At 39.6% G+C, this 14545-nt stretch overlaps 1 protein-coding gene across 1 annotated transcript; it reads left to right on the top strand.

Moving 5' to 3' along the window:
- The first annotated feature begins 222 nt into the window (after nucleotides 1-222).
- On the top strand, nucleotides 223-13841 carry DAZL (deleted in azoospermia like). The gene is made up of 12 exons (XM_050971000.1): nucleotides 223-414; nucleotides 487-609; nucleotides 2167-2301; nucleotides 2615-2706; nucleotides 4043-4094; nucleotides 8218-8284; nucleotides 8610-8743; nucleotides 10011-10091; nucleotides 10867-10923; nucleotides 11998-12099; nucleotides 12850-12948; nucleotides 13684-13841. The coding sequence occupies exons 1-12, from the start codon at nucleotides 223-225 to the stop codon at nucleotides 13735-13737; spliced, it is 1188 nt and encodes a 395-aa protein (XP_050826957.1). The 3' UTR covers nucleotides 13738-13841.
- The last annotated feature ends 704 nt before the right edge of the window (nucleotides 13842-14545 follow it).

Genomic DNA, 14545 nt, shown 5'->3' with positions numbered 1-14545 from the left:
TGGCTTCACACCCTCGAGCGGCCATTTTGTGACGCTGCTAAAATCGTGCTGTCCCGCACGGCTGGGCCGGGGCCCCTCCGCCTGCCCGTGGCGGTGTACCCGCTGCGCGTAGGCTCCGGCAGGACTCTTTGTCTGGGGCTTGCGAACAGCTTTCATTGTCCTGAGCGCCGAACCTTCCTGCCCACGCCCCGTCGGCACTGGGCAGCCGAGGTGTGAGGTAAAATGGCGGCGGCACCACGAGCGGCGCCTCGCCTACCCGAGGTGCTACGTCCCCCCCTGCCGGAGCAAAGGCCCGGCATCGCCCCGCGTGCCGTGGGCTCCTCGCTTCGCACCGACATGTTGCTTGCTGTTTGTTCTTTCTATTTGAGGAACGTGATTTGTGACTGTAGCGCTGACGCTTCAAACACTATACGAGTAAGGCGGTCGGGCTTTTTTGGTTTTGGTTTTTTATTATTTATTATTTTAATATTTTTTTTTTTAATACAGGCGAGGTTGTGCCTAGCCTGCAGTGCTGGGCCGAGGGCTCTTCTTAGTGCCCAGCGGGAAGGCTGCGGCGCCAGCCGCGTTCTTCCCTCAGGCACCCGCACTCTCGTGGAGACTGCGCTCAGTGTCTGCACAGCGGGACGTGGGTCATGGGGTTTAAATGTTTCAATTAAAAAAAAAAAATCAAAACTACTGCATACTTTAAACAGAGAATGTGCTGAAGCCAGGGAGAAGCCTGAAAAATCGCGGGCTTGTGTGGCCAAAAAAAGGTGAACGTTTTTTCTCTCTTGGATAACGCATAAAACTTGAGCATAAAACTCAGTGATGTTTGTAACACACGTGGGTGGGTATTTCCTCCACGCCGCCCAACAATCGGCCTTTTCCACCTTTTCTTTTGCCAAAATTCTTAACTAGTGTCCCGACTACTGTAAGGAGGACCTTTATACCAGTTTCCCCTCATCAGTTTAAACTTCATGCTTCCTCACATCAATTTAAGCTTTAATAATAGAGAGCAAACAGATTAATTTTGTATTTTGATGAGAGAAGAAAAAAACCATCTGCTAATTCTGATAAGCTGAAAAACTGAATAAACCCCAATATTCATGACATCTGGAAATTTGATTTCAGAGCTACTTCATGCGATAAGACAAATTAGACTTTTTAGAGTAATTTTAAAGGGGTGAGTCACTTCAGCTGATGCTGTAGTTCCAGTATAGACAATCCATCGTAGGCGGAATTTCCCACTTCAAAACATGAGGTCGTTTAGGCTTTGGACACTGATTCAGCAGCAGTGTGAGGTCTTTGTGCATCATGTATGTAAAACAGTAATTTGTGTAGTGCTATGTTGGCAAAACTACTTGGGTTTAGATAAGACAGTAATTTTTTTGAATTGGCAAGTGTTTTCCATCGTAGTACTGAGGACTTAAAAAGTGGCTTTGGAGGGAGATTTTCTTTTTGTTTGAGGAAAATTTTACTGCTGTGCATTTTTCATCTCCTTTTCAAGTTCTAGGAAATGTGTGTATTATTCTTATTTTTGATGTTGCCCAGCTTGCTAGAATGCCTAAGTAGTCTGTTTATTCTTTCTTTCAGGTACATAATGTGTGTGAGAGTGTTAAATAAGTTAATTTTCTTTGAAAATTCTGCATCATTAGTGTGAGAGACACAAGCCCTGCACTTCCGTGGTGGCCAAGGCCGTGTGTGACAGGTGTATCAGCAGTATCTGTCTTACCAGCTTCCTTCAGCTGCTTCTGGTGCTTGCTGGGCTCCTCTCTTGAGAGCTGTTACCTGTTTTAGGGCTGCCAGAGAACTTGCACAGCAAAGTGAATACCACTTCTAGCTTGGTTCACTGATACATCCAGAAAGAAAGAAGTAGAAGCAGCAGTTAGGTCAGCTTGAGGAGTTGCCATCTCAGATTTCAGTTCAAATGCCCTTTAGCTGGGTATGCAGCCAAACAAAAGCAGAGTACCAGGTGGGTGAACAACTGCTCACTTCATGTTAATCTTCCTGCCAGATTTTGTAGAACCAGTTGAATTTGAACTGAGAAGTGTTAAAACGAGTGAATGGTCCATTTGTGCTATTGAAATTCCTTGTCGTTTGCTATATCTTTAGGAAGGTGTGGGCATTCTGGTGTCTTAAAATGTAATATAGTTGACTAAAATAAGTATTTCTGTTTAAACTTTTTAGGCAGCACATGTGGAGACCCAGCGTTCAAGCACCACGGAAAGCAGTGCCTATTCGGCAACAGTCAGTCAGGGCTATGTTTTACCAGAAGGAAAAATCATGCCCAACACAGTCTTTGTTGGTGGAATTGACATAAGGGTATGTATACACTTTTAATTGTTTGAAATGGGTATAGGGTACATCAGTGGAGAATAAGTGGAAAATTTGTAATTTGTTCCTGTTTTAGTGTAGATTATTTTACTTGTTTGTGGTGGTGGGGCTTTTTTTGGTGCATTTGCCAATCTAGAAGGTATTGAAATGTCATGGGAGAATTCTGGAACATGTCTTCCAAAACTAATCTTTAGTTCTTATGGTAGTGGAAAATGGGTTTAAAAAATGGTACTGTCTGCTCTAAATCTGTTCTAAGTAGATGAATGTTTTTGAAAATGTTTAAGACCTTGTTTTCTTTTAGATGAATGAAGCAGAAATTCGGAGTGTCTTTGAACAGTATGGTACTGTGAAGGAGGTGAAGGTCATCACCGACAGAACTGGTGTTTCGAAGGGGTGGGTAGAATATGAGTAGTTGTTTTAAGTTGCTGCTTATCTGGACAGCATTCTGTAATAGGTGATATGAGCAGGTGCTTAGCAACTCACTTGACATGCTTAAGCCTTAATACTAGCTGCAGTTTTGTTATGGTGAGTTAAGACTGTGAAAGCAGTAAATCCTTACTGCTCCCACCTAAAACTGCATAGAATAGCATTAATTTTCCAACTTCAGTCTCTCTGTTCAGGGAAAAGAAGCTCACTGTCACTCAGTCATTGAAAACAAAGCCTAACTCATGTGATGCTTTCAGAGCCCGTTCTTTTGTAGGACTCTTCTGCTGGCTAGAGTAGCTAAAAGTCAGGGGACAGTTCAGGATGATTAAGAGAGCTAAGATGGCTTATTCAGGGCAGTGACTCTGCCCTCTCCTTACACTTGTGAGTAAGTTCTAGAGTTAAACAGCCCGAACTTATTTGGGTGAAGACTTAAGTATGTGAACAAAGTTGAAATAAGGGAAATTCCCTTTGAATATATAGAGGAGTTCTGAATTACCATGGTGAAACCCTTAAATAAGAAGATGAAGGACCTTACCCTGTTGAGATCTGGGGAAGCCATCCCAGTTTTGAGGTAATCCCTCCTAATGAGGAGACAGTACCCTCTTGAAGTTCCTTCCAGCCCACTTTTTCTTAGATTGTATGTTTAGATCCTACAGTGTTACATCTTTTACTTCAGCATATGTAGCAATGGAAGAGCTGGAAATAAAATTAATTTTCTCATATCCCTTGCTAGTCTGCTAAGTGAACCCTGCTGTGCAGTTGGTGTATGTTACAAGTATTGATAATCATTTTACTTATGCCATTAATGGGACACAATTGTTATTCTAATGCTCTAAAATTATCTTAATTGTGTAGCCCAGATAAACTAGGGATGCAGTGCAATAAGCTGAAAAACCTCTTCAAGAATTGCTTCCCTCTCATTGGTGTTACTGTTCCTATAATACCTACTTTCATCCAGGCCTCTGTAGTAAATTCAAAATTTTAAGATAACTTAGATCTTATTTAAATTTTTAACTTTGACTTGCTAATATTAACAGCAGTACTCATTTTGAATAGCTAAAATGGAAAAGTAGCCCTTATTTCTATTTCGTGTTATTCTAAAATCTGGCATTTAGTTTTTCATCTGGCCCCATAATAGAGACTGCTAGTTAGCAGTAAATACATTTTTAGGTTGAATCATAAATTAATGTCTTAGTTGATAATTTTGATGTGCAATATAATGTTGTTAACTGGTTTTGTTTCAAAGAATTTGGCTAATAATCAAATGAAACTGATTACTGAATAGTCTGTTCTTCCTTTTTAGGTATGGATTTGTGTCTTTCCTGGACAATGTGGATGTTCAAAAGATAGTTGAGGTAAGCTCTTTGTCCAAAATACTCTAAGAAGTTGAGGTATGAAAGCTAGAGACGAGTTTGTGGAAGCCAAGTTACGTACCCTGTAGAGTAGGTTAGGACACAAAAGGTCTAGGGCTGCCAAAAAGGTAAACTTTCTAAAATAGGTACTGGTGGTAAAATCTTTATGTATTTGCTTAAATAAGAAGCAAGATTAGTTTTCAGCTGATTAGTTTGTAGCCTGGTGTGGTCAAATGTCTCATGTCATTTTGTTTCTGATTGCTCTCATTTATGTGCTTGAAAGCCTTGAGGTGTTTGGCTGCTTGCTTTTGGTAGTGGGTGATTGTCATAGAACCCTTTTGCTTATGGCAGAAATGTTAATATTTAGTTATTGGGATGTCTTGGTTTAGATAATTAAAGTGGGATGCTCTAAAATGAGTAATCTCTCATTTAGATAAACCAGTCGCTTTCTACTGATAAGGAGAAACAAATATGGATAGATATAAGTGAAAAAATAACAGTTTACTAATAAAGAAGGAAATAGCAACAGGCAAAAAAATAACAGTAATAGTCATTAGTTACAAAGTTGCTGAAATCTCCTGGACTCCCAGGGAACAAAGAGGACTTGAAATGGTGGGATGACACCTCCTCAAAGTAGCGGCCTCTGCAGCTGACCAACTTTGTAGCTCCAAAGACGAGGGGAAAATGGTGACAGCCCTCCCCCTTCTTACCTCTTCATTGATGAATGCAGCTGGCACTCTTCAGCAGCTGGTACTTGGTCAAGGGCTAGAAATCAGTGAGGGATTTGCCTTCCTTGGCAGCAGGCAGCCAGGCAAGGCCAGGCAGCTGGGCTGTGGTGGCTCTGCCTTCAGTTCTGCAGGGCTGCTCCATGGTGGCTGCAGACAGGCAGTCGTGGAATTCACCTTGAGCCTGTCCAAGATGCAAGAGAGAAACAAAAGGAGGGGGGGAGGAAATCCCCAGAGCAGAGCCTCTGCCTTGAGCAAAGGCCATGAGGCAAGAGAGAGTACTCTCTCTGCTTTGACCTTTTGAAAGGCTGGGGCACTTGCCCTACTCTGTCCTATGGTTGTGTTTTCTGGCTCCAAGGTCTTAAGAGACAGTAGCAATTTTGGGCACAGATGGATGAAATACAATAACATTTTGGGTTACCTAGGGCATAGGAGTAACAGTATCATGGAAGACAGTATTAATTTTTTACTTATGTCTCAGTAGTTGAAATGAATTTCTCTGGCAGTATTTGTGCATTTGGATGCACAAGTATTTTTTTGAGCCTCCTAGATTGTGCTGTGGCTGTTCCTGTGTGTAGTATGTCTAGTGCTGGCCACACAGCAGTGCACCCACTAGAATAATTTACTAATTTTCTGCTGCAAGATAAGGATTAGGAGGAGAGCAAAGCAGGCTCAAAATTTTAAAGCTTATAAAGTAATTTTATTATCTGGACTAAAAGAAAAATAATAAGAAATTAAAATAAACCTTTAGAACGCTTTTCCTACCGACAACGTAAAGAGACAAATTTGGTATTTTCAGTCAGTTTGCCACTTCTAAAATCTTTTCTTCAGTTATTTAGGGAGAGGAGCCTCTCCTGCCATGTAAAGGAGACTGGGCCTGTGGATGGCCATGTGATCTCCGCTGGGCAGCTGCTGCTCTGGCTGCATGGCTCCTTTCCGGCCCCTGCCGCAGTCAATTCCAGCTGCAGGGCCACCGTGGTGCCTGCAGGATGACTCGGCAGTGCACAGCCAGAGCGGAGCTAGGCTGTAGTTGGAACTCCAACCACAGAATCTGTGGCTGTGTAGAGGAACGCGGTCTGGCCTGGCCTGCATTCAAAGGCTGGATGCAATAGAGTTTTTCCCGGGCTTTAATTTTTAAATGTGGGTTCACAGAGGCATGTTCAGCTTTTTTAAAGGGGCTTAACAGGCTGTCAGTGTTGAAAACTAGCCAGCTGATTTTGTCAGGTCTGAAGAAAGCTGCCAAGGTGCTTACAGGGAATCACTTAGGTAGCCGGCGGATTTTGTGCTCTACTAAAAACCAAACTATGGTAAACCACGACACTGTCACCATGTAGTTTCCGTGTAGCAAACACAGGAGATGAAGGGGTAGAACTGTTACAGACCTCATCTTGGGAGTTTGGTATCAGAGAAATTTTAAATCTTAGCACTTAAAACCAGATCAGGCACTTGTTCTGATAGACTTGGGCAGGTCACAAACCACTGACAAAGCTTTTTATTTTCCCTCTTTCTCCCCAGCCTGAATACAGTAACAGTAACTGTGAAAATAACATGTATTGAAATACTTGCCTCTTTGAAGTCTTTGCCTCAGAAAACTCCTGTGTCTCTGGAGGATGAACAGTCTCTCATTTGCTTCTGAAGCTCTTAGATAGGGAAGTAGATCAGAAAGACAAATCCAGATAGATGTACCAGGCACAAATGTAGTCTTCTGTGATGTTCAGATGTGTTTACTGGCCATCCAGCTCTGTAAGTAGGAGGAGAATGTGTGAATAAAGTGGAGAGTAATGAAACCCCAGCAGGAGATGCTTGATTCTCACCAAAAGATTTTAAAAGCTTACTGTTACTTGATGTGGTGTAATGACAGAAATATACAGTGACTGCTGTACTGAGAAAACAGACTTCATCTGAGAACACATTTTTCTTTTTACTGTGTATTGCATTTATTATGCTGCATCTGTGTGGAATGCTTGCTCTGAGGTAACAATTTCTGTGGAGACCTCTTGAGTAGCATTGACATTTGAGCCATGTAGAGTACTGATTTTCTGTGTGTGCTTCTTCAAAACTGGAGCCTGCAGTGTTCCTCTGTTAATATAGTACTTAGTGATCTGAGTTTGTATACCGGAGGTTTTGGAAGACCCAGAGACATATTGTGGATTGTCTTTTCAGTGCACGTTTCAGGTCTGCAGGCAGTACAAATACCTGCCATCTCAGAAAGAAGCGTGTTCAGATAGAACCTGTTGGCTTTTGGAGGGGATTGAAGAAAGGCAGAAATTACCATGGGTGTTGTAGAGCTCAAGTTGTATGCAAAAGTTACTGCACTAAATCACTTCAGGCCTTATCTGCACTGAGTGGTCACAGTATTTTCTGTAAATTAACATGATAAAGCCTCTAACTAAAATTACTCTTGGTGCCTGTGTTCATTTGCCTGTTCAACAAGACCTTTCTAGCCTTGTTCAGCCTGACAGTGTTTTTCTTCTGCTTTAGTTCTGTAACTGCACTCTGGTCCAGCATGAATCTGTTTGCAGTTCAGATTGGAAAGTTGTCTTTGATTAGAGGGGAGGCCTGTCTCCTAGGACCTCTCATTGTTGAGGTGGAAAAGGTAGTTGCATGGTTTTGGGCACAACAGGATTCCAGAATTAATTTAAAAATGCCCAAAATCAACCAAGACACTTTGCCCTGAAAAAAAGTAAAAACTGAAAAAGTCCACCTGTCAAATTAGTCAGGTTATTGCACCCTTTTTCACCCGCATATATCTGTTGAATCATCTTCTCACACTGATAGAAGTTAGACTAAGCAAGATTTTTGTAATCATTATAATTCTTATTTTACAGGCAACGATACAGTTGCTGTTGCTTGTTCAAAGCACTTCCTTTAGCAGAAATGGGAGAAAATTGCAAAACCATGTATTTTTTCTGAAGCAGGCACTTCTGTAGAGCTGCATGTGATAGAGAATCTAGACACACTGTCTGCATCCAATACTGACTTTAATGCTTGGTACTAAAATGGTGCTAATAGGGCTAAACCAAAAAAATCTTCTAGAAACCTGAGACTGTGGTCACTTTCTAATAGTATTCTCACCAAGACAGGAATAGTTAGGAACAGTGTGTGTAAAGTGGTAGGGTTGACAGTCACTGATACATAGTTGCAAATTCAAGTAGTGCATGTTACTATTGGGGCCAGTGATACATAATTTTGGAGGGTTGGTGAGTAGGCGGCTGAATTCAGGGCCCTGCAGCAAATCTGAATATAAAAGGCCTATGGTGTTGAGAGAGGAGACTGGAGGCTGTTGAGCGTTTATGCGAGTTAATGTACTGTGATGTAGGAGCAGAGTCCAGTCTCTTTAAAGTCCTACAAAGCTCTCACCTTGCTGATTCCCAGCTTACAGAGAATAACCTGTCTTTCAGTCACAAATCAACTTCCATGGTAAAAAGCTGAAACTGGGGCCAGCAATCAGAAAACAACAAAACTTAAGTAAGTATATCTAAGTAAATTTGTTCATATTGCAGGTATTATAATATAACAGTTTTTTTCTTAGTTATACATCATTATCGTTGCAAATACTTTTTATCTGATGCAGTATGTATATTTCAGTTAAACCTGGGTTCTGACTTATGTGACCTCACTAGGATGATGTTGTTTTATTAATAGTGAGGTTGGTAGTGCAATACAATATAGTTAATATTGAGTTAAATTTGAGACTCAAAACCCTTAAGGTTTTTTCCAGCTTGAATTCAGATTCCTAACGAAATACACGTAGTAATATCTTAATACTATTTTTTATCTGTTTCAAAACAAGATTCCTGCGTGCATCCCAGACAAATAGTTCTTGGTCCTCCTCCACCACAGTTCCAGAGCGTGTGGGGTAATCAGAGTGTGGAGACATACGTGCAGCCTCCAGCTGTCATGAACCCAGTAACACCCTATGTTCAGGTAAGACTGCTCCTGACACTGCTTTTGAATCATAATTAATATTTTTTGAAGGTGCAAGCATGTACGACTTTTGGAGTATGTATTGAGATTCCAATCTGATTTCATATTCCTGCCTGTTTTCATATTGCCTTCCCAACTTCAAACCACTTCAAAGGAATGCCAGCAACCTCGAAAAATTGATTCAGTGATGTTAACTCATTATAAAACAGTAAGAATGAGAGCTGTTGAAAGTGGAGGGAAGATTGAGTTATTACTGCCTGTCACACATGCAGTTCACAAATGAAATGTATCCATATATTTAATGTGCTGCTGTCCTGTTTCAGAATAAACTATGAAATTTGAAATGTATTTTTGTAAACTAAGAGTGGGGTCAGAAGTTCTCACGTGCTTTTCTCCTAGTGAAACATACCCTTAGTTTTAAACTGCTGTTGGATTACAAGAGCACTCTGTTCCAGCATCTGCTGTTAATAGCTGTGCCCAGCACAGTATTGCACGACATCACTGTACTGGTACTTCAGATGAGCATTCCTTCTGAGGTGTAGGTACAATGCTTCTGGCCTGGATAGAAGTCCTGTGCTCCAGATCAGGCTCTCTTACTGCACTAGCCTGTATGATGGGGTGGTACTGACTACAGTCTGATCCTGTTTTGTGTATCTTAAGCAAGGAGGAAGAACAAACTTGCAGAAATACTTTCTTGCAAGGCAGAAAGCTTGATATAGTATTCTTGCTGATTCTCTTCAGTTTATTAATTTAAGAGCATTAATTCTCTTGAAGACTGGAATGTGCCTTTAACTATTCCCTGAAGAATCTGAGAAGGTTCCATGTTAACAGTGTCAGAATACTTTCAGGAAAGAAATACTTGAAAATTGTCTTTAAGGACTTAGCTTCCTTTTCCTCCTAGAAACTGATCCTTCAGATTGTACTCCATTATTTCGTAGTAGTCAGTCTGTTTCAGATCTACTTCTCAAAGTTTATGGCATGACTTGCACTTCTGAAATTGCTTAAAAGATCAGTTACAAGCGGAAATGGGATTTTTAGATATGAGTTGGAATCTCACTTTATAGATGTTATTAATGCCTGAAGTACTGAAGCAAGCCCTGTGGGAAATCTAAGGACTGCTTTTAAATAGTGAGTCTAGTCTGCACAGGAATTGAAATAACAGTGTAACTGCTCAAAATGTGCTCCTGGCTAATACCTCTACAAATATCATATTTGTATCTTGCTTCAAACTTGTGGTTTTCTTTTTTTAAAAAAACTTTCTTTGCAGCCTTACCCATACAGTTCATCACCAGCTGTACTGCTAAAGCAGCAAGTTCCCATAGGATATCAACCAGCTTACAACTATCAGGTATGTAAAGTTTTAGTAGAAGCAGAAAGGCTGTTCGATACCTGACGAAGCTGGAATGAAGTGTTAACTGGAGTCTGATCTTTTTGCTTCTTATTCTTTGGAATCTATCTTCCTTCAGTTCTTCACAGCGACTAAAGCAAAAACAAAATAGTGATGAAAACTGTTGAGTAGATTAGCATACTCTTTTCTTCTAATAGTTTAGGTTTTTTTCATTAAATATACTGTGATAACACAACTTTGAAATTAGAAAAAAAGTACGTGAATTATTAGTACTTGTGGGAGGGAGCTTTGCATTTGTGCATGCTGTAATGTGGGATTTTAGGTACTTGGAATCAGAATCTTACCAGATGCTACAGTATTTGATGTATGTAGAGGGGGGATGTGCTCTTGCACTATAAAAACATCAGGAGGTGCTTAGCTGGTAGTGGGGTTTGAACTCACAAGTGAAGTGGATGGCCAAGTCCTGTTACTGATGCAAAACTAGGAGTAACTGGAAGCAGCTAGAGACTTCAGATCTGTTTTCAATGTAGGTATTTGGCTTCCCTTATTTTCCTAATATTAAGAAGTATTTTAAAATTTTTCTTTAACTTGGAGTGAGAAGGTGATAGCTGAATAAAATAAGGTATCTTGCTGGATGTAAGACTGTGTATTAATTAATTGTTTTGTGAAAAATCCAGAGATGAAGTGCTATAAACAGTGGCTCCTACAGAGCAGTTACTTGTCTGTGTTGGAAATGAATGAGTAAAAGGTGGTTCTTGTCCAATTTTTTTTTAAGGCTCAACCACAGTGGCTTGCTGGGGAGCCAAGAAATTATGTAATACCTCCAACTCCGGTAAGTCTACAAAGTTAGACTTCTGAAACTGTCTTCTTAATTAGCACTTTTTTTTTACAGCTTGATACTTAAAAAGTCTGTTGTCTGGATCTGTGTAATCTGCTCTACAAAAATATGTAATTGCTGATAAGATTGTACGTAGTTGTTCAGGATTTCTACCGATGTAGTGCTTTTTTTGAGTTACCTGGTGGAAGAGATCTGCCTGGTTTTGGCACTAGAACTACATGTTCTAGTTACAGAACTCTGGAATTCTAAAGAAAATGGAGCTGTTTTTTCAGGAAAAGTTGAAGGAAAAATAAGTTGACCTGATGTACAATTTTTTTTTTAAGTTTAAAAATCTTCATGTTCTTTGCAAATACTGATGAATTTTTTGGCTCCTTCCAATAGGTTTTATACATTTTCGCAGGCTACTACAAACTGTAGATGGTGCTGCTGGCCTCTGAAAAAATTCATTGCTTTTTGTGACTTAATGCAAGTAACACCTGTGAGAAAGGGGAAAAACTGCTCTGTATCTGTTTGCAATGTCAGAATTTAAACTTGCCCTCTGGGTATTTTTGTATATTTAGGTGTATTTATTGACTACAGTTTTGATTAAGTGTTTAAAAGCTGTAATAAGTAATTTTCTCGTGCATGGTATTCTCTTCCTGAAAGCTGTCAGAAGTCATTGAAATATTGATTACACAATTGGCTTGAAATAGTTTTTTAATAACATCCATGAATGTGGATACATTTTACAGCCATAATTTATCCCTTTACAATTTAATGGTAGCTGGCCAAAATGTTTTTAGAGTAGGTGTGCATGGGGGTTTCATTGTTAAATGTTACAAGCTTGATTGTGGGAGCAGACAACTGTTCTAGGACTATCTCAGTTAAGCAACTGTAAATATCATTCTTAACTATCTTAGTAAAACGGGTCATGACACAGTACTTCCCCTACTCAGGAAACTTATCAAAACTGTGAAGATAAACTTGGCACAGTTTAGGGATAGATGACGATCAGTGGCACCATAACTGTGCATGTTTTTCCAGTGTTACTGAAACATTGTAATACTTAAATACTTGAAAACTCTATAGGTGTATACTTCAGTGAACTATCATGGCTCTGAGGATCCAGGATTTACACAGATGGAATGTGCTGTTCCAGAGCCCACACAGTTGCCTAGCAGCCCACAAAAGGTAAGTGCTTTCTCAAAACTTAAATATTCTTTATCATAAATGCCATTCCCAGAAATTTGCACATGAGGGTTATGTAGCTTTGTCAAGGGCCTTGGACAGATATCCTAGAAATCAGGGTTATAGTTGCTACTTTCAGCCTGCTGTTAAGTCATGTGTATCTGATTTCTGTGTACAACTTCACAAGTTTCATGTTTCATTGAAGCTGTTAGTGCTTGTTTGCAGTGCTGAGGGCTGGATAAAGTGTGTGTTCTACCTGATTAAGTCTACTGACAAGACTTTGCCTAATCTGTGGACATTGCAGGGAAAACTACAGGTACTAAAAAACCAGATTCGATAGCACTGCTTGCTGTCTTAGGTAGATTTATTTTAAGTTTCAAATACCTGAGTTGGTAACTTCCACCCTTTCTCATTGTTTTGTGGAACGTGGCCCAAATTTGGTGAACAGTTGGCTTTGAATTCAGTTTTCTAAAGGAGAAATTTCATTTCTCAGCTGTCAGCTTCATCCACAAGAGAACTGGCATGTCTCTGATTAGAATTGTTACGCTGTAACACTGAAGGGGGATAATTAGTAGTTTTAGAAGGTTCAGGGAGGGCAAAAAAAATTACAAGTGTCTCAGGGAATAGAAGGCATTTGAGGAATCCTGATTTCCAGGTAAACCCTCTGACATGACACACTGGCATTGCTAGTTAGTAATGCCCTAACTAAGAAAATAACCTATAACTATATATGCACCTGTAACTGTATTTCAGAAGTCTGTGGACAGGGGCATGCAAACAGTACTATCCTGTCTGTCTAATCCTGAGAACCAGCTGACAAATGACTTTGTATCACAAGACAGCAATGTAAAGGTATGTAGTGAAAGTAAAATTATATCCCTGAAACATAGCTGACCTGCGGTGTGTTCACCTACCTGATACCATAAAGATGAAGCAATTCATATCTGTGAATGCCACTTAAATTTTTTCTTCCTTGTACATGCTCTGAGATGTATGGCTTTGGCTCTCAGTTGCTTAATGATGGAAAGAAGTGCTGAAATTGGATTCATTGGGTTTAATCAAGACAGTATAAAAAATTGCTGAACAGTCAGCTGATGAACAATTAGACTGTAAGTCTGGCTAGTAATTTCTCAGTGACGTGGCTGAAAGCAGTAGAGAACTGCCTAGTTTGGACAGAGGATGTAGAGTTTAAACCTTGATAGTCTGTACAGTGAAATAGCTCCTGTGGATGGTGGCTAGTTATGTTTTGTCTCTGCTTTAACCAATAAATCATAGTCCAGGTTGGTAACTGGTTGTCATTTTTTTGCTGCATGTGTTCAGTCTTTACAGATTTGCAGTCTCCGATTACATTCCAAGTCTGTAATTTCAGGTTATTAATTTCTAATTCCTTGCTTCCTTTTTGTGAAATGACAGATATGTGAACTAGACAGGTGTACTCTGAAAGAGGAATGCAGAAGCTGTGTTTGTCACTTTTAGAGTGGGGTGAATAGAGTACAGGGTGACTGGAGATAGTTTTCATGAGACTTTGGTTCCTTTATTCTGATTAATTGAATTTTTTTTCTTGTCCTCTCTTCTATCCCATCCCAGGAGGGTAAGACATACCACTTCAGAAAAGGAAAGACAGTACACAAAGCCATTTGATCAACAAAGACTTCAAAGTATCTAAATTAATTAACTAGATGGTACTATTGTTCAATTTAGCAATACAGAATGTAACATTTGTCAAAGTTACTTCAAGTTATGTTTGTACTCATGTTCTACCTGTTTTGATACTGTTGTTGTTGCTTGAGTAGTTTGAAGTTGTAAGAGTTTACAAACTTCAGTGTTACTGTTTGTGTGCTTCCCCGATGACTGACTGGAATGTTAGAGAGTTATATGTTTCCTTTATGTGGATTTTTCTCTGAGCTTTAAGGTACAGTTTGCATATTACACATTTGTTTTTCGTTAACACATGGTTTTTCGTTAACTACAATTTGACTCATATTGACCAGTTAACTCCTGCAGTTCAAAAATGGAAGTAGTTATTTGCCCAAGAGAATGTATTTTAAGACTGAGCTTTTAAATCAGTGCAAAGGAAGATGAGAAGTTGTAACTGAGCTGAAGCCCTGTAAGTCCTGCTTGCCTTTAGACGACATAATCAATGTGATTATGTTCATTGATGACAGTCTATGTACCTGCAGTCTTGAGCATCACTATTATTTTTGGGTAAGTAATGAAGAGAGTACTAAAATTCCTGTAACTTAAAATGCAAGAATGTTATCTGTATTGGACGCTCAGTTAGCCAATACAAGGTTTTTTACTTGAAAAATCTTAGCAATACCTGTATTTTAAACTTCTGAGAAAATACTGCACTTATATAAACCTTTGTTATGTGAAGCAAACTGTTAATCAAAGAATATGTGTATGACTGTTTTAATAATCATGTAGATTTTAGGTGTGTATTGTGAAA

Source organism: Serinus canaria, chromosome 2, assembly GCF_022539315.1.
Source record: "Serinus canaria isolate serCan28SL12 chromosome 2, serCan2020, whole genome shotgun sequence".
Taxonomy (NCBI): domain Eukaryota; kingdom Metazoa; phylum Chordata; class Aves; order Passeriformes; family Fringillidae; genus Serinus; species Serinus canaria.
Note: the sequence above shows the minus strand (reverse complement) of the source record. Positions and strands in the feature narration are given on the sequence as shown.